The sequence below is a fragment of the Helianthus annuus genome, chromosome 4 (genome assembly GCF_002127325.2).
Source record: "Helianthus annuus cultivar XRQ/B chromosome 4, HanXRQr2.0-SUNRISE, whole genome shotgun sequence".
NCBI lineage: Eukaryota > Viridiplantae > Streptophyta > Magnoliopsida > Asterales > Asteraceae > Helianthus > Helianthus annuus.
In genome coordinates, this window is record NC_035436.2 from 26,738,095 (window position 1) to 26,758,097 (window position 20,003).

Below are 20,003 nucleotides of genomic sequence, written 5' to 3' on the forward strand. Positions count from 1 at the left end.
TAGTACGCCACACGGGTATATCGTCTGCCGGATACGCTCCGCCGCGCGGTTGCTCCGCCTATCAGATATAGTACGCCACGCGGATATATCGTCTGCCGGATACGCTCCGCCGCAAGGGTGCTCCGCCTACCAGATATACTACGCCATGCGGGTATATCGTCTATCGGGCACGCTCAGTCACGCGGGTGCACCGCCTGCCGGACGTACTATTCCGCGCGAGTATATCGCCTTCCGGACACGCGCCGCCACGCGAGTGCACCTTGTTTCCTGGACACGCCCCGTCGCGCCCTTGCTGGACAAACTCCACCTTCGCCGGACAAGCTCCGTCGCGCGGGCATGATGTGTCTTTTGATGGACAAGTTTTGTTGTGGGGATATGATCCGTCCGCCATGACGTTATGCTTTTAGTTGTCAAACAAGTGAAATAAATTAAAGCTTTTGTGGAGCGTAAGAAGGTGTCTGAACTCGGCTTGGGGTTCACAAGTCTGTTTTTGAAGCTTGCCCCACAACTCTTAACATTTCACATAAACGAACCCTTCAAATGGTATACAAGAACACTTTTAATCTTGTAGTATTTGACACCTTTTGTCATGGACCAATTTATGGGAGCCATTATTTTATCATAAACAAAAAATAAATAAATAAATACAAGAATTATGGGCACATTGCATATCTCCGAAGATCTATTTATTATCATACAATAAATAAATTTTTAGAAAATCCAAGTTCCATCCTTGCCGTCACTAGCTATAATATTTCTCATGAATGGCCAAGGGTTACAAAGCGACACTTAAATTGATTTTAAGTGTAATAACTTCTAGACATATATGGATCGCTTTGGCACCTTCTTGTATACTTTAACAGTCTGTGCATGACTTTTAAACATACATATGGACATACTGTTTTAACTGACATATGGCCAAACATTTACATTTATGGACATGATCCGAAAGCTAGGCCGCGCGTACGTGTATCAGGCAGTCGCCGGAATAGCTTCACCGTGCATATCGGACACGCACTCCGCCACCCGCTCACTTCAAACTAGTCTGCTACTACGAGTACGGGGAAAACTCCACCCACGTATTCACCGAAAAAGATCCGCGCACGAGTAAACTCGGCTTGCGCCAGTCAAACTCCGCTACCCAGTGATGCTTCATCCACCAATTTTGATGATGTTGATTAAAAGATACTTGCGAGCATGTATAATGTATGTATATTTTTTATCACATGACATACATATTACATGCGATATATTTATATATATGAGTATACACTCGCCGCTTATCTACCACCAATATTTGAGCACAATGCTACTGACGTTCATTTACAACAATAAAAAGAAGAGTAGCATGGTGTAACATCATTTTGAGAGCCAAAATTGATCTCAAATTTCATGAAATATGGATGCATAAGAACGAATGCGAAGTTTCGGTTCATTGTTCTCCACATATCAGACTTTTTTTTTACAACCCTGCAGGTTGCAACACATGTATATACACATATCATATAAGCTTATTTCATGTGTGAAAGCTAAACTTCAAGATCGTATCTGGCTCGTCGTCTCCAGCGGACAGTTTTCATGATTACGCCAACTCTGGCGATGACTTTCTCTCCCGCGCCATTCCCGGCGCGCACTTGTTTTCCCATTTTTGGCCTGATAACCCCTTCTCAAGCATTGGTTGAAACTCCAAACGCCGTACTATATAGCACGCTCCAGCGTGACTCGTTGTTGAACCGGCACACTCTTGGCCCCCGTACCGGTGGGTTTGCACAGCCGTTCTTACCCGCCACTACCGGCGGAAGCTTTTAGTCAACCCGCCACTACCGGCGGAAGCTTTTATTCAACCCGCCACATCCGGCGAAAGCTCTTGTTCAACCTGCCACCTCCGGCGGAAGCTCTTGTTTAACATGCCTTACCTTTGGACGCATATTTTTCCACCCACGTCGACGCCCCGGGAACACTCGTTTCCCGTGGCACTTCAAGCAAATTGTCACGGGGTTACTTTTCGACCCCCGTGTGGCGTCCCCGAGTCCCCGGGGACAAGCCAATCCATCCCGTTTCCTTGTGTGGGTCACTGGTTTCGTCCTGCCTTGAGAGCGGCGCCAGCTCTCGACCAATGGTGCGTTTGTCGTTTGCACGACTAGGCACGTACACCTCTTCATTGACACTGACTCCGTCCCCTGATAAAGTCGAGGACTAGCCAGTAACTCAAGCGTTCAAGCACAACCCATAGCATTGCGATCTTCAAACATTTGGCCCGTGACAAAATGCTCTTATGCACCCTCCGCTTCCGGCGGACACTTTTACCCATAGGCCGTTTCCAACAAAGGCCTTATATCACCCACCACTCCAACCGTAGCTTCCATCATACTCTCCCACACCGTGCCATGGGACGCATCCCGTTACACGCGCCTAATGGGAAGGACCAGCCACTTCCGCGTCTGATATAATCAGGCGGGAGACTCGTGTACTTGCTTACGGGTGAATGTAACTACGGCGAAAAGCCATCTCACCGATACCACCTTTGAAACCTACCCAAGCGCAGGACTTCCGCACCCACATGCGTCTTGAGATAGTGACAGCGGCTGAAATATGCCCCACTTCCATATCATTCTCCCCACCTAAACTAGCGCCTTATTTTTTATTTTAATTACGTCATGTTTTGCTCTTATCAAAGCATTCAGATTACCTCGTGTGTGGACCACGTTTATCTCTTTAAACCACACCACATCTTACACCATTTTACATGGGTGTCCCTTACAAATATTATAAATAGACACTTTTATGTCCTTTAAATCTTTAACATTAATGGACATATTTTGTTACCGGCCAGGTAAGGGGCATGTTGTATCATACAAATAATATATATATATATATATGTATATATGGAGCCGCTAGAATGAGAACCACCTCGAGTTGTAAGAACCGCGAGAACTACACCCCACGGAGCGCCGTTCGCCATGATTTTTTTTACAAGTATATGTGTATATTATAAACACAGCCGTAAAAAATCATGGCGAACGGCGCTCCGTGGGGTGTAGTTTTTTACACCATAAGTTTGGTGAAAAAAAAGAAAAAAGAAAAAAATTAAAAACACCAAACTTGTGGTGTAAAAAACTATACCCCACGGAGCGCCGTTCGCCATGATTTTTTACGACTGTGTTTATAATACACACATCTACTTGTAAAAAAAAATCATGGCGAACGGCGCTCCGTGGGGTGTAGTTCTCGCGGTTCTTACAACTCGGGGTGGTTCTCATTCTAGCAGCCCCCTATATATATATATATATATACATATATATGTATGTATATAAATGAAAAATCTTCAGTAGCTTTAAAAACCCTACCATCCTTGGGATGGCATGTACAAGTCAGAAGTTACAGTAACAAGACTTTATTTGTTTGCAAATAACCCCTATTGGCTTCAAAATAAAGTGTAAACGTAGGATCTCATTTTTTATCATGCTTACATATCTCATTTGCGATAACGTCATGTACATGTTATATACTATATGCTTCGTACAAGGCCACATGTGTCACTTATTTATATTCATTATTTGAGTTCCAATGCTACTAACATTTATTTCTCAGCAATGAATTGGGGACTAACATGATGTAACCCCGCTACAACCTAGACTGATTGCCTATTTGCGATGAAGGCTCAAAGTGTTTAGCAATTTGTCTCTTGTCATCACATTACTAAAGTGAGTTAGCAACAACACGCCGGAGCCTAGATTGTTACCAAGAACTCGTTTGGTGTGAATACAGTGGACACTCATTGGCGACATAGCAAGGAATCAGGACTCGCAAGCTATGGCATCATTATCGCTGGGATTTATCGAATGTTTCGAACGTTCTAATGGTACCAAACAATTGTTATTTGAAGATGGTGGTTCGGTACAACTCTTATTCATCAAGTATATTTTTATGATAAGTAATTTGATAATAACTCTTACTTGATTGCATCATTAATTTAATAGATGGTCATCATTGCCTTTGATAAACCATTGGATAAACATGTCGCATTGACTTACATATGCCATATTTCTATATGTACTTTGATTAACTTTTAAATTTAATGCTACTAATATATCTAGCATCATTAAGCTGAAAGACGGCATATACGGGCGTTACCGGACCATATTGGTAGACATGGATGAAACTTCAGACGTTTCGAATTACACACCTAACGGTCTTTACTTTATAACGAGGGTTCGCATACTGAACCAAAGGACTTACATGGTGTGTCATCGCTACAATTATCTGGACATTCCGGTTTTCGCACCACGCAATTCTTGAGTAAGGACACAATCTTGGTACAACTCTTACATTCGTTGCATTACTTGCTTGATGATTAATTCCTGTTAGGTTGTGTGCCACCAAACAACTTTATAGCACACTAAATAATTTGACAATCATTTCATTGATTCAGTGACTACTGACAAGTAAATAAAAGAATTCACTGCTATCTCACATAAAATTGTCTACAACTTGATATATATGTCATATTTGGCGACATATGATATATTTTCGTATGTAGTTGCATTATTGCTTTTTGAGTACTTAAGTTCAATACTACTAACTCAATTTAGCAGCAATGAACTGGGGGACTAACGATGTATAATGCCACTACGCCTTAAAAGTGATCACCTTCTCTCAGGCTGCCCATTAAGGTGATATCCACTGCTCATCATCCCGCATCAGTTCTTATATAATATGGATGTTTCAATATGCCAGACGATATTTATACTTCTAACATCATTCGGCTTCCAACTATACCACTCGACACAACATATGCAATTTGGTAGTCAAGACAAACGTACGACAAAACCAAAATACTTGATTATCTGAATAAGTATTCCACACGCTACGCGATAGGAAAAATACTTATTCGGATGTGTATTCTCCACACCAGTTTGCGACATGGATAAAAGAAAACCATCACGCCACAGTCGGCGAGGTAAAAAGACATGCCACCTACTATAAGCATTCCACACGCCAGTGCGCGTCCAGGAAAAGCACGTAGTAGCTTACATAAAGTGCTCATTCACGCCTAACGCGTATAAAGCATTTTATTATCTCAATGAGTGTTCACTCACGCCAAGCGCGTAGAAAGCACTTTGTTGTTCAAGTGTTCATTAACGCCGCGCGGGTTATAAAGCACTTTCTGATATCTACAAGTGTTCATATAAACATTTATAAACACAACATACCACCGCATTTGAACTGCATATCACGGGTAAAAAACAACTCTGACACGAAATACTTTTCATGATAACAAAGTCAGATGATCAAGTTATACAGCGCTAAAAGTGCGCATCTTGGTAATAGATGTATTCAACCACTACTATTCCAGTGGGTATCTTGGTAATAGATGCACAACCACTGATGAAAAACCAAGTACTTGTCCCACAATTATTAAAACATTGTGGGGAACATAAAAAACGCTCTAAGCACCCTTCCGAGGTCACTTAACATAGCAAGCACTTCTACAGGGGTGCATTGTATAACATTCGTCCCAACTGCAACGACGATTGCTACAGTCAGATCATGAATAACGACAGTTGGTACAACCACCAGTAGTTCTACATTCGCCTTAGGTTGCATAGCATCTACATGTGCATCTATGACCACCAATGGCTGCACATCACGACAACGGAGATCCTGATGACACGGACGCGTGGTAGGGATCGTCGTCACATCAACATCAACTCTTTCAATGGGTTGAACGCCGTTAGCGCACCATATGCTAACCAACTAAAGTCACATCAAAGGGTGAATATTTTATAGTAGCCCACACGACTGTGCGCACCGCTAAAGTAGGGCCACACCTGAAAAAATCATCCAAAGGCGAGGTACTTAACTACCAAAACTTAGCATGTTCCAGACTCTTGCACGAGACCTAACCACATACGCGCAACCTTAACGAGCTCATGGCAATGCGCCAGTACAAATGGCAATTGCCTACAATGAATCAGCTTGCGCCAGGTTTATCCAACCAGTTTCCACGATCGTGTGATATTCCTTGCTCCATTATCTCCACTCACAGCCAACGACAACCACAACAAACGTGGCCGGCGACTTTCTCACACCCGGACGGAATGTAAGCTTAAAACTAGTGATCTTCACTCCCGAGCTCCAAATAAGTCTAAGTGCTCCTCCCACGCTTGCACGCGGGAGCAACACTAGACTTGGGGACATGACGAGGTATGGTACTGGCCCGACCCGAGCGGTCGGACTCTCTTGCTATTTATCACTTTTATAGTAATTATATGTTATTATTGCGTACTAACCCGCGAAGCCCAGCGCGTTGTAGTTTGTATACTACACTAGGCTGTGGGCTCGTAGAGACAACCCCTAACTGGGCCTGGCCCATTGAGGTTAGGGTTTTCCCATATCTCCTATATAAGAAGGTCTCCACCTCCTTATTAGGGCATGAGATATAGGGTAACATTTTGTAGCTGGAAATAGGGGATTCTTCCTCTACCGGTCGTCTCTACATTGCCCACGTTTCTCTCTTCTTATTTGCAGGTCTAGGATTCGGGCGAAGAAGACGAGGTGTGGCCATATCCGTATCCATCACCGCGGAAGTACCGACCTGCTCTGGACATGCTTCTTCAGGGGGTAATCTTGCGACAGAACAACAATGTTGGGCGGCAAATTGCAATTTTTTCAAGAAGGGGGTCAGAGTAGCAATTGACATAAACCCCAGGGGGTAAAATTACAGTTTACTCGTATATCTAATTTACAAAAATGTAAACCACAAAAAATGCATATCTAGACATTATTCATGCTGCCTTTCCCTGCTCCACCTCAACTCCTCATTTATTAGATTTTTGGTCGTTTATTTACACCGATGTAAAAGTAAAAATTGTATACATACATAACTTCATATCAGTCCAAAACCTAAATCTCAACACTACAAGAAAAGCGTATCTTTAGCGACGACGGTATTAGCGGCGACAAGAGCAATAGCGGCGACCTGGAGACCCGTCGCCGCTAAAGGCTCTTTGTCGCCGCTATTGCCGTCGCCGCTATTGCCGTCGCCGCTAAAAGCTCGATCCGTGTGCTTCTTCAAGATTTGCTGCTGACCATTGATTAAAAACTGATCTGATGGCTACCATCATCTCCTGCTCAAAGAAACACACACCCATCTCTTATACTCACACACCCATCTCAAACACCCATTTCAATCTTCATGTTCACCAAACTCCATCATTTTCACCAAGCAACAACCACACCTTCTACCTTCTGCCGCCAACCCCCACCATCAACCTCTACCGTCGTCCGTCACCATCAAGCTTTGCCACCATCAACCTCCGCCGTCATCCGCCACCACCTTCCGCCGTCATCCGCAACCATCAAGCTCCGCCGTCATCCGCCACCATCAAGCTCCGCCGTTGTAGTTTTTGTAGAGTTATGTAGTGTTTGTTTATAGCTCCGCTCACTTATTTTGTATTTGTAAAAACCATGAAATGTAAATGGATCTTAATAAGAAATTAATCATTTTTTTTTGTTATTGTCTTTAAGTTAATTTTCGAGTATAAACAAACAGTGATGATTTTTATGTTTGAAATCTGGAAATCCGTCTCCGGCGAACTTTCCGGCAATACTCCGGCAGAGGCATTAGCGGCGACGATGGTATTAGCGGCGACATTTTTTGTTCAATAGCGGCCGACCTATACCGGCGACATTGTAGCGGCGACGTGTCACCGCTAAAAGCCCATAGCGGCGACAAAAAGGAGTATTAGCGGCGACACCTGTCGCCGCTAAAGGAAATTGTTTCTTGTAGTGTAAACATTTGACTCATTTCAGCAATGTAAAAAAGTAAAAAACATTTACAACAATGTAAACCGAACGTACATATAAAAGAATAACACTTTTCTAAACATTTACAAGCAACATAACAAAAAAAAAAAAGAAAAAAAAACCAATAAAACAATTGATCAACCATGACCAGAAAAACACTTATTTGGTTGATTGCACACATATATATAACAACTTTAGCTTGTTACTTCACGTACAATATAGAATGAGAAAAAACTAGAACCGAGGACCCAACAAAACTAATAGAGGGGACTTCTTATGCATTGTAATTCCAAATGCCTCAGTCATGTCCAAATCCTCATTTCTTATTCCATTTGGCAACACCATGTCAAACTTGTAAACGATGTTTGCTAATGCAAGCTCAATAACAGGTAAACTAAAGTGAATGCCCGGACATGATCTTCGGCCAGCACCAAATGGAAGCCAATCAAACTGCATCCCTTGATAAGTAATGGAATTGTTTAAGAACCTCTCAGGCTTAAACTCAATTGATTCTCCCCACAAGGCAGGATCTCTTCCTATTGCCCAAGCGTTGATAATCACTTGTGTTCCTGCTCTAATATCATACCCCATTACTTTTACATCTTGCATTGATTTTCTGGGAAGAAGAAGTGGGAGTGGAGGATGCAACCGCAAAGCCTCTTTTATTACAGCTTTAAGATACGGCACTTTTTCCAAATCCTCCTCTGAAATCATGGCTCTTCGTTGTGCTATTTCTGTAACTTCTTGTTGCAGCTTATTCATTACTCTTGGATTTTTTATAAGCTCACTCAATGCCCACTCTAGACTTGTTTGAGTGGTTTCAGTTCCAGCTGAAAACGCCTCCTACAAGGAACATAATTTTTGATGGTTTTAGACGCGAACTACAGGTTACAAGATTACAAGTGCATAAACGGGTGAGGTTAAACACACCCTCGTATGCTGAATGCACCTCATATAAGTAAAAATCAAGAGATGATGTAACTAATTTAGTAGAAGAGAGGCCACGTTTAGCACAACCCGGATAAATTATTAGTATTATAAACATAATTTATATTATTATTATTTGTATTAAACTTAAACTTATTAGATATGTGTGTGTATATGAACAGATACATTCGAACGGGTATGTTGGTTGGGTAAAGTCATTTAAGATGACGGTTATTCCCGCCAAACATAAGTACCTTCATAACCGTTCTAGTATATTGTATATATAGGGTTTACCGGCAATTATTACCGGTTACCAAGACAATTTCCTTTATACAAATTGTCCATCATTTGTTCTTACAATTTCGTGTTATATCGATCAAATATACTCGAATACTTCCGCTGTAAATATTTCTGATATGCAAGAACGTGGTATCAGAGCCAGTTATGCAAGGAGTGACAATCTCAGGCCGACCTCTTCAATGATGCCATGTGCACACTGTTCTGAAGAAAAACGAGAACGAAAAAGAATGGAACGTCGCTGTTACTACTGCAACATGCCTGGTCATCAAATCGCCTCATGCCAAGAGAAAGAAAAGGATGAAGAGAGTCAGTTACTTCGACAAGCGATTGATGCAGGAACTCAGAAAAACACTGATGAAGAAAATAGCCATCAGATTGACCGCCGACTAGAATTCATTGTGGACGGGACCGAGGGAGGATGTTGGTCAGATATATGGTATGTCAGTAAATCTCTCAAACACCATTTCTCTAGTAACATAGACATGTTTAAACGCATAAAAATATGTCTCATGTCGAAACTATGACCGGAGAAAACCATTTTTTCTTCATTAGAGGCATTGGTGTGGTAGATGTTATGTCCGGGTCTGAAAATATACGTATTCAAAGTGTGTTCTACACTACAGATATAGACAGAAATGTCTTGAGTTTTGATCAGTTAATAACTCAGGGTTATACAGTAAGATTCATGGGAGAGAAATGTAAAATTTATCCCACGTTTAGCATTTCTTTAAACAACAGAAGGAATAGTCATTCTGGAATGACAAGAGAAGAGGAAATTGGAGAATTAGAGAAACGGAATGTGATAAATAAGGGTCATGAACATGAGAAGTATAAAACCGAATTTTTAAATGAATACTTTGAGAAACTAACATATCTACAAATGAACCGGATTGGAATATTCTAATCCTACAAGCAATGAAGTCCAGTGATTTTAGAGACTGCAAGGCCCTATTAGATATGCTTGAAGACGTTGATTACTTTCTTAAGTATAAATACTATCTCGAATCACGTTTGATAGTATGATAGAATGGTTTCTTAAAGAGAAACTAGAAATTCATTCAAGGCCACTGCCTGCTTATGCTTCAAACAATCGGAAAGTGGGATTATTAGATCTGTATATGGCGGTGAAGAGGGAAGGTGGTCACCGGCGAATTACTGAAAATGGTATGTGGGCGATGATAGCAAAGGATACAGGTTTCGAGTATGAAGATGGTGAATACATGCGTCTGATTTACGCTATGTATTTGGACGTACTTGTATACTACTACAAGTTCAAGTTAACACAGGAAAGGGCAATCGGAAAAGTGGAAGAGAAGACAGTGGATCCCAGACAGAGCATGAGCGAAGGAGATAAGGAAGTTATAACAGATGCAGGTCAAACGGAGACTGCTGGATGTTCAAATAGTACCGGAACAGTAGAGAAGGAAGTGAAACATTATGCATTATTTACAAATCAAGCAGGCACAGTCAGCGGGTTACAAGAGCAGTCGGAAGCAATTCAGGATATAGCTGAAGATCACTATGTTTACTATGATGGCAGTGATTGGCATGGACTCAAGAAACTACAAAGGAAGAGATTCGATTTCTCAAGGGCAAAGAAAGCTGTAAATGAAACAAATTACAGCGTACTCAAGAACTCCCGTAAACCAAATTATGTTTAGGGGAGAGTATTAGTATTATAACCATAATTTATATTATTATTATTTGTATTAAACTTAAACTTATTAGATATGTGTGTGTATATGAACAGCTACATTCGAACGGGTATGTTGGTTGGGTAAAGTCATTTAAGATGACGGTTATTCCCACCAAACATAACTACCTTCATAACCGTTCTAGTATATTGTATATATAGGGTTTACCGGCAATTATTACCGGTTACCAAGACAATTTCCTTTATACAAATTGTCCATCATTTGTTCTTACAATTTCGTGTTATATCGATCAAATATACTCGAATACTTCCGCTGTAAATATTTCTGATATGCAAGATAAATCTCTTATATCTTATGTAGTTTACAAAATTGATGCTCCACAAAAAGTCAACACATTTGAACCTTTGTTAATAAGGTAAAAGAATGGCATGTTCTTGTGAATTTGTAATTTCATGAACCAGAACATCATATAATTACTATCTTTTCTATGTAAATCTATATGAAAATTAGAAGAAGAAATCAAATATTTTATTGAATCTGGTTGTGTTGTCGGTGTATCTTATTGGTGCCTCTTCTGAATTGATGAATTTTAGAATATTTTTGGAACCGTGTCGGACCCATATGTCATGGATGAGTTTTTTTTAAGTGGGTGTATTATATTTCCTTTCGTTCAAAAAACAGAATAACTTGTTAAGATCTAGAAGTACCAAAACTAAAGACAGTAAAATTCAAAATCCAAACCCCACACACACATATCTAAAAGTTTTGGTACAAGATTTAGAGAAACTATTCTTGTCAAAATATTTCAAGATTTAAGTAACTCGATCTGGAGGTCCGTTCACATAGGAGCGGCGAAAAAGAACTTCTAGGAATAATTACAAATTTTAAATTCAGCATCAAGATAGTAAGGTTTAATGATAGCTTATCATGCATATTAAAGAAAGATGAAGAAATCATACCAAGATGAGAGCTTTAAGGGAATCTCTTTGAAGGGAAAAGCCAGTTGTTTTATCTTTTTGGAGATCTATTAAAATGTCAACAAAGTCTTCCCCAGCTTCATCACTATTAGTATCCTCCCCTTTTTTCTTATTTTCATGTTCTTCAATAACTTCTTCAAGAAACTCATCAAGTTCTTCAGCCACTTTTTCCGCTTTTCTTATAGAACCAATGATTTGATCTACCCATGATAACCATGGAATATAACTACCTATACTAAAGACCGTAAACATATCCACGAACCTTCTCAATAAATTTGTGAGCTTTGGTCCATCAAGTTTCCTTCCCACGGAAGCCCTACAAATTATATCATTTGTTAGTGAACCAAACACTGACCGCATATCAACGATGGTCCCACAACTTTCTTCGAGCAATTGAATCGTGTGACCTACCTCATCTTCTCTCACTTTTTGGTATGACTTGACTCGTGTATTACTTAGAAGCTTAAGTACCATAATGCTCTTCAACTGCCTCCAATATTCCCCATAAGGAGAAAATGATATACCCTTAGAGCCATAGAGCAATATGTTGGCCATAGTTAAGCTAGGTCGACTACAAAATGAGAGATCATGTGTTTTCATGATCTCTTGGGCTGCTGCAGCAGATGATGCTACAAGTGTTGGGATGCTGCCAAGTTGAAGGAGCATAATTGCGCCGTATTTTTGGGACAAAAGTTGGAGGTTGAGATCAGGGCTTGAGCCTAGTTGGTGGAAGTTTCCGATTATTGGAAGTTTTCGCGGAGATGGAGGTATTTTTATCCTATTCTTGGAATCAAATGAAATCCATTTGACACAAATAAAAATCACTACGATGAGGCATGACAACAAAGTGAGGAGAAGAGTTTGTAAGGATGAGAAATTTTCCATGATTTAATATAACTAGATTGAAAATTTGTTTATTTGTTGTGCCCTATTGCCTCATGGAAGCAACTAAATATATAGCAAGCAAGATGTTGCTGATCTGCTACACTGATGATCAATAGCAAATCCTATGTGACATCGAGTGGCTTTCACTGATGGCACAGCCCTTTGCACCACACCAGCACGCTTCTCGTCCCTTGGAACCGCTGGTCACTAGGTTGTGTTCGGCCGTTGAACCACGAGTCTGTATGTGAAAAAAATATACTCTCGCACTATTGATGTATATTATGATTCCAATTTTACGTCTAGAAAATCCAACTAAACTAAATTAAGTGACATTATCGTACTCAAATCACCAACATATTTAATAATCATCCTAATTCACTTATTTGGTCCAATTTGATTTTTGAGTTATTTTAAACAATTGATTATTTTTAAAATCCAAAAATCCATCGTTTCTCATTATTAGTTAGCGAGTCACTATCAAATTCGGATTTGAAGTGATCCAATCAAATTAAAACGTAAACCAATAAGCAAAACAACAAAAGATGGAATTGGGTTTATTTAGAATTTTATATTTTTGAAAGGATTTGGATTTTCTTCAATATATTAATAATAAATTAATAGCATGCATCACGCCTGACCTCACATGGTTACAGCTAATTAACCTTTATAATATATCGGTCGGATAATATTGAAAATATTGAAAGGAACACATTTAAAGGAAGTGTCTACATATTCCCACACCAAAGGGTCTATTTCCATATCCTTTAAGACGCTTTGTATAGGTCACGACCGGACATCTAGGGTTTTTGTCTCCGAACAGATTTTGAGCCTCGTACCAGATCAAATCAATCACATACAGGGCGTTTTGATCTAGATGATAGAGGAATACGACAGAGGAAGACGCCTCGTCTAGGCCGAGATGAGGTGTCTTGAGGATTGATTTTAGATTAATTTAACTATGTTGTCGGGCACGTGAATAAAGTAATACGATGGGTATAAAGCTCTACGAGGCATATATATTGGAATTCAAACTATTGAAATAGGGACATGCAGATCATTCTTCAACCATCGACGCCAACTATCTTCATTCATCTGCTTCTTCTTTAGCTTCAATTTGATATCATTCAAAGGTGCTGAAATGTCATCATTCTGGGACGATGATTTATTTGGGCCGTATTCTAGCGAGTCATGGGTGCCCGAAGCTAATCCGGTAACAGTTATTAGCTTAAATTACTTGTTGTTTTAGTTATTTACTAATGATCATACCGTTTTGAGAAGGAGACTGGTGTTCCCGATTCTAACGAGCAAGACGAGGTTGTGTCTAGGGGTGTAAACGAGCCGAGCCGAGCCCGACTAGGCTTGGGCTCGGCTCGTTATGTTTTTATGAAGCTCGAGCTCGAGCTCGGCTCGGTTCGAGCCTAATTCTCTGAGCTCGAGCTCGGCTCGCGAGTAAAACCCAAAGCTTGAGCTCGGCTCGACTCGGCTCGAGTTATTTCGAGAACAACCTCAAATGAGCTAAAAGCTCGGCTCGAGCTCGTTTCAACAGCGATTAAGTGAGCCAAAGCTCGGCTCGAGCTCGGCTCACCAATGTTATCATCGTCATTTTTATATTATATATATATATATATATAACTAAAATTTTGTTTAGGCTCGTTTGGGCTCGCGATCTTAAACGAGCTTTCTATTTTAGGCTCGAGCTCGGGCTCGATAACTAAACGAGCTCTATTTCAGGCTCGAGCTCGGGCTCGGGCTCATTAAGGCTCGACTCGTTCGAGCTTTAACGGAGCCGATCACGAGTAGCTCTCGAGCCTCTGGGCTTGTTTACACCCCTACTTGTGTCTAGTGTACAAGGAAATTAAAATAGACCGTTTCTAGATTTGAACACACATCCCTTTGTTGATAAAACATCCCCTATAGATGACTCATACCATGTTGATGAACCATGTTATCCGGCGCAACAAGGGTATCCGGATTATGGATACCGGTGTGAATATTCTTACGTGCAACAACACTATTCGGATGGATACGGAGGAGGCGGTGGTCATCAACAATTTATTTCCCTAAGTAATCCTCACGAAAGTTACAATGCATCACAGTCTTTGTACGTTCAACAAAACTATCCGGACGGCGGAGGATATGGTGGTGACACACCCCCCAGCCCGAGCAATATGTTCTTCACAAAGCAGGTATTAAATTTATTTAGTTACGTGAGTCAGATTAATAAATATAAAATCTAACCTAACCCTATCGATGTTACAGGTTTTCAACTCTCTAGATGAACATAAGAAATGGGCACAAGAAATTGAAAACGTGGATGGTTTTGTTATTGTGACCCGTCGAACAAAGAAATTGGGGGAAGGATCGGGAGGGTATGGCTTGAATGTGACTGTGGTGGTGAGCACCATGCTACAACAACGGTTAGAAAAGTCGTAAGCAAAAAAAATGGTTGCCCGTTTTACCTGGTGGCAGTGCGAGACCATCCGTATGAAATCTAGGGGATAAAAGGGGGAAAGACTGAATTTTTGAAATGATAAGGAAGCAGGACCCTGACAGGTTCCATGTTCAGAAAGACGTACAAAACGAAGTACAAAAGATTAGAGCCGAACAAGGAGATGGATTGACTTCGATGCAGTCACTAGAAAATATGCTAATTAAAAATGAATTTATTTACGACACACGAGAGGAACCCGAAATAGAAGTCGTAATAGAGATCTTCTTTGTTCATCCCTACTCGAGTGACATGTGGCATGCATTCCCGCATGTTTTGCTGATCGATTTGACGTACAAAACAAACGTATACAACATGCTTTTTGTCCAAATTGTTGCTATGACGCCTACCAGCTATTCGTTTTGTTTCGCGCATGACGTTATTTGTAAAGAACGGAGTGAAAACTTCATATGGGTGCTTGAGAGGATCAGGTAAATGTTGGATGAATGTGTGGAGCTGGGTTTGACTATAACGGATAGAGACCTGGCCCTAATGAACGTGTGTGCTAAAGTATCTCCAAACGCCTCTAGGTATCTTTGCATGTTTCACATACAACAAAATATTTGTAAGCACTGCATGAGCACCTTCACTGAAAAAGATTGGCAAAATTTCTATCGGGGACTGTAACACCCCAAAAACGGGTTTGGTAATCAAAACTCTGTTAATATTACTGACGGGTAAAATACCGTTAGTGGTAAAAATCTACCCGGTAAATATTTGGATTTAAATAAATAAATCTAATATTAATTAAAAAGAGGATAAATACTTTGAGAAAACAAAGTATATAAAAGGCCCGAGTTAACGAGACTTAAAGTAGAAACAGGATGTGATTTCCCCGAACCCGCCAAGTAACTAGGAATATCAACCTAGTTAATTGAATGTTGTTAAAATGCCAATGAAACTTGATTAATAACACTCTTTATAAAAAGTTGAACAAGTGAGGGGACTAAACTTTAGAAAATTGAAAATAGTTTTATTTAATTAAAAAAACACCAAAACATACACTTCAGTGTGTGTTCTGGTCGAGGTTTTCCACAGGAGCACAAGGGATTCTTGGGCTCAAACCCTAATCAACACAATTTCATCAAATTGAAGGGGCAAATCAAGTCCAAATCAAAATCCGAGTACGAATTAGTGATCTCCATTGAAAAAAGGAGTCACGAGGTATGTAAATTTCTTGAGAAATCTCTAGTTGAAATTCTGAGCAAATCTAGAGGATTCGAATCGCATGTGTGTTATATGATGAAATAGGAATATTGTAGTGTCTAGGAGTAAACCCTAGACAAGTATATGATGAAATTAGGCCTAATTCTTGTAGATTCATGATCACCATTGAAGGTGATAAGTGAGTTTTGTACGAACATGTTAAACACTAGAAATTGATAAGTAGTTCTAGTGTAATTTGAATTTTCGTAAGTGAATTCTGATGTTGTAGATGCGAATAATGGATGTGAACATGTTAATTGATGTTAAAACTTGGTTAAAACAATAACCATGAACTTGATAAAAGAAGAATACAAATTATGCACATTAGGTGTTTGTTAAAATGCCTAAGCGAGAACTAAAGTGTTGAAATTAGAGTGAAAACGCGTATTTGAATGATATGGCGATTACGCGTAATACACTACTAGAAATTTGGCATTTTCTAACAAGCATTTCCGTCACAAATGCGTAGCAAACTGAGATTTGCTACACATTTGCAACAAAACCTTGATGTTGGAAAAAGCCTCGTCGAAAACTAATTACTACGCATTTACTACGCAAATTTTAACATAATTCCTACGAAAATATTGTGTCACAAATTTTCCTACGCATTTCCTACGCATTTCATATTTGCTATGTTTTAATGCTTGCAACACATTTGCAACAAAAGAGATCTTTGATTGTAACACATTTGTACGAAACATTTAAAATAAAATAAAAAAAAGCTAAAAGCATTCGGATCTTATTTTACTAAAAAACTGCAAAACGAAATCACTAGAAAATTATAAAGCATGTCTTAAAATCCACAATAAAGCTAACCAACTTGTAACATCCATAACGCTATAATATCTAGTATATCTAAACCACAAAACAAACTCTTAGCATGCATATATGTTTAAAACGATACCAACTTATAACTAATTACTAGATCTTCTCTTGCTTTTCTCTCAATTTCAAGACGAGCCATATGATCTTCTCTCGCCTTCGTCTCATTTTCAAGACGAGCTTGAATGTCTTCCAATTGTGTTCACATAGCTTGAGCCTAAATATGTTAGGGTAAAGAGATTAGAAACTTAAAAAAATAATATGAAAGTCATGTTCATGTACCTAAATCCAACCCAACTGACCCATTTCCACATGTACCTAAATCCAACCCAACTGACCCATTTCCACATGTACCTAAATCCAACCCAACTGACCCATTTCAAGATGTACCTAAGATTACGTCCACTGCCCATCAACACAGAAGGGTTTCACAACATATATTATATTTTTATTCTTATCTTGACTTTCAATAGTCGTTATATATCTCAAATTTCAACAATAACTCAAAAAGCAAAACAATAATTACTGCAAACTTTCAGCTGTTACAAAGTCTAAGATTAGAGAATGTTAACTAACTAGAAATTGTTTGTGGCAGTATATGAAAAAGGGGAACGATTAATGTCACTATTGGATTACTCAATAAAATCTAACGATTTAGTTTAAGTGTCATAAAGTGTCTCCAACAATGGCTTCAACTGGCAATTTAAAAAAAACAATCAAAATATAGTTTTTTTTTCTTTTTGCAAAAATAATCGATACGAGAAATGATTTAAAGAACGCAAAACAAAATGAAATTGATAAACATACTGAGTTGCTTCATACCAATGTATCTATATCCGTTCGAACCAGAACGTATTCTAGAAAGTCTGAATTCCCATGAACCAAAGCATACAGCAACAGAACTGTAGTTTCATCGGTCAAGCACCTGCAGAGGTTAATAATTTACATCAAAGGTGGGAAAATGAGAGTTGGGTTACGGTTTAGGTCAAAACATGCCATTGTTAGAAATGGGTCGCACAGGCCTAGGGTAGGGTCGGGTCAAAGTAAACTGAGCTCTTACATGCCAAGTGTGTCGTAGAGAGAAGCAAAGGCCAATATAACAAGCGGACCACTATGTGCATTTCCCTCAATATCCACCCGATCAACTGCAATATGGGTTATATAATTCAAATACAATAATTAGAAAGAAAGAGAAATGGATCTTACAAACGATAAATGGATCTTACACTCAACATTCTTAACATTTTCCAATGCTTTATAATACGGATTTTCCAACATTAATGTTTTTCACAGATTCCACAAGAATGCATTTACGATAATGAATGAGAATAAGTAATATATTGATACTGCTGTCAACCAGTGGACTTCTAGAAGCTTCAAAACTTGAATTGACAAAAGTAGCACTATATTTGCTGCAAGTCAAATACAAACATTTAATCCGATACATCATACATACACAAAAATTATTGTCAAAACATAGACGTCCAACTGAAAAGATGAAATGCAATTTAGAAAGTCAAAACATTAAGGTATACCAGCAGCAGAACCACCTCTCTTCAGTACGCCTAGCTAATTTTCTTCGGAATTAACGTATACGATGCACTAATTTTGATCGTGGCCGTGAAATGTAGTTAAGCAGCAGTTTATGAACAACCAAACCTACCAGAGAATGCTCCTGCAAAATACAGTTTTGTTTCTTTCATTGTTGCCGTATATTTCACCAAATGAAATATTATTACCATATTACTTTAATAACAAAAAATAGACCATCACATTGTTACCTGACTCATTGTTGCATCAATGAAAGGGTGAGCATCATTTGGTCCGGGTGACGGCCCAGAAAGAAAGAAGCTGAGTGGAAGTAGCAATGAGCATGAAGTTCAGCAGTTCGTGATGTACAAGATACGTCTTTGGACTGAGTATTTATATACGCATAATTAAAAAATAATTGATAAATTCTACTACTAATGAATGAATATAATAATAACTGGAAATTATACCTTACATACACTCTACCAATATAGCTAACCACAACATGCATAACCATATTTATAATGCTCTCATCTGTGACCAACATAAGAAGATAATACACTATTTTAGATAATAAAAGTTATGCTGCAATGACGGAGGAATATATATCAGAATGTTATATCAATTACCTTTACGGATATTGGTTGGTGGTGTTTCACTATCGTCTAGAGATAAATAGAAATCATCAAGGTTCTGGCTGTTCAAATTTTCAATTAAATACTTTAGAAATACGGATGAAATCACACAACAAATTAAATCTGATTGCGTGCATGATGATTTCGCACAAAATTTTCACGAATCAACGACAATATGATGCATAAACGGATTATAACGTATTGATATTGTGATTCTCATGAAACCAAAAAAGGAAGCAAAACACATAATTATCACAATAACCAACAGCACTACAAGAAATCACATCCAACCAACAGAAACATCGAGAACTACAGGATTTCGAATCAAATTTCAACACGAAACAAACATAAACCCTAACAAACACACTCAAACGAACCAATCCACACCGCCATTCTAACACACAATCCTCAACCAACCTAAAACCAAACCACAAACCCTATATCAACCAAACAACCCTAAATAAACCCTAAATCCATCACAAACACAACCTAACAACCAACCTTACGTCAAAATCCCCAAATATCAACCCTAAAATCAACACACCAACGCTATTTCCAACAAAACAACTGCTCGCAATCAAAACCTAACCCTAATTTCAACAACAGCTTCAAAAACAACACAATCGAAGCAACATAACTGTACGATCACACATCAAACTGATTCCGATCGTACGCGAGTTGTTTTCGCACGGAAATTTCACGAATCGACGACGATATGATGCATAATAAACGGATTGAAACAGACTGATTGTTGCGAAATAGAAGATTA

The 20,003-nt window shown here is 39.1% G+C and overlaps 1 protein-coding gene and 1 long non-coding RNA gene across 3 annotated transcripts; both read right to left on the bottom strand.

The window, feature by feature from the left end:
- Positions 1-7,837: 7,837 nt before the first annotated feature.
- Positions 7,838-12,863, bottom strand: LOC110935875 (cytochrome P450 Tp4149). Of its 2 annotated transcripts, XM_022178223.2 has the most exons (3): positions 12,080-12,860; positions 11,651-11,984; positions 7,838-8,652 (listed from the first exon to the last, which is right to left on the bottom strand). In XM_022178223.2, the coding sequence occupies exons 1-3, from the start codon at positions 12,082-12,084 to the stop codon at positions 8,044-8,046; spliced, it is 948 nt and encodes a 315-aa protein (XP_022033915.1). In that variant the 5' UTR covers positions 12,085-12,860; the 3' UTR covers positions 7,838-8,043. The 2 variants fall into 2 exon arrangements, with proteins under 2 accessions (XP_022033915.1, XP_022033914.1); XM_022178222.2 differs by having other exon boundaries at positions 11,651-12,863.
- A 4,307-nt stretch (positions 12,864-17,170) lies between these two features.
- LOC110934414 lies at positions 17,171-18,177 on the bottom strand. The gene is made up of 3 exons (XR_002588315.2): positions 18,130-18,177; positions 17,892-17,994; positions 17,171-17,286 (listed from the first exon to the last, which is right to left on the bottom strand). It is a non-coding gene; the product is annotated as an uncharacterized LOC110934414 (long non-coding RNA).
- Between the last annotated feature and the right edge of the window lie 1,826 nt (positions 18,178-20,003).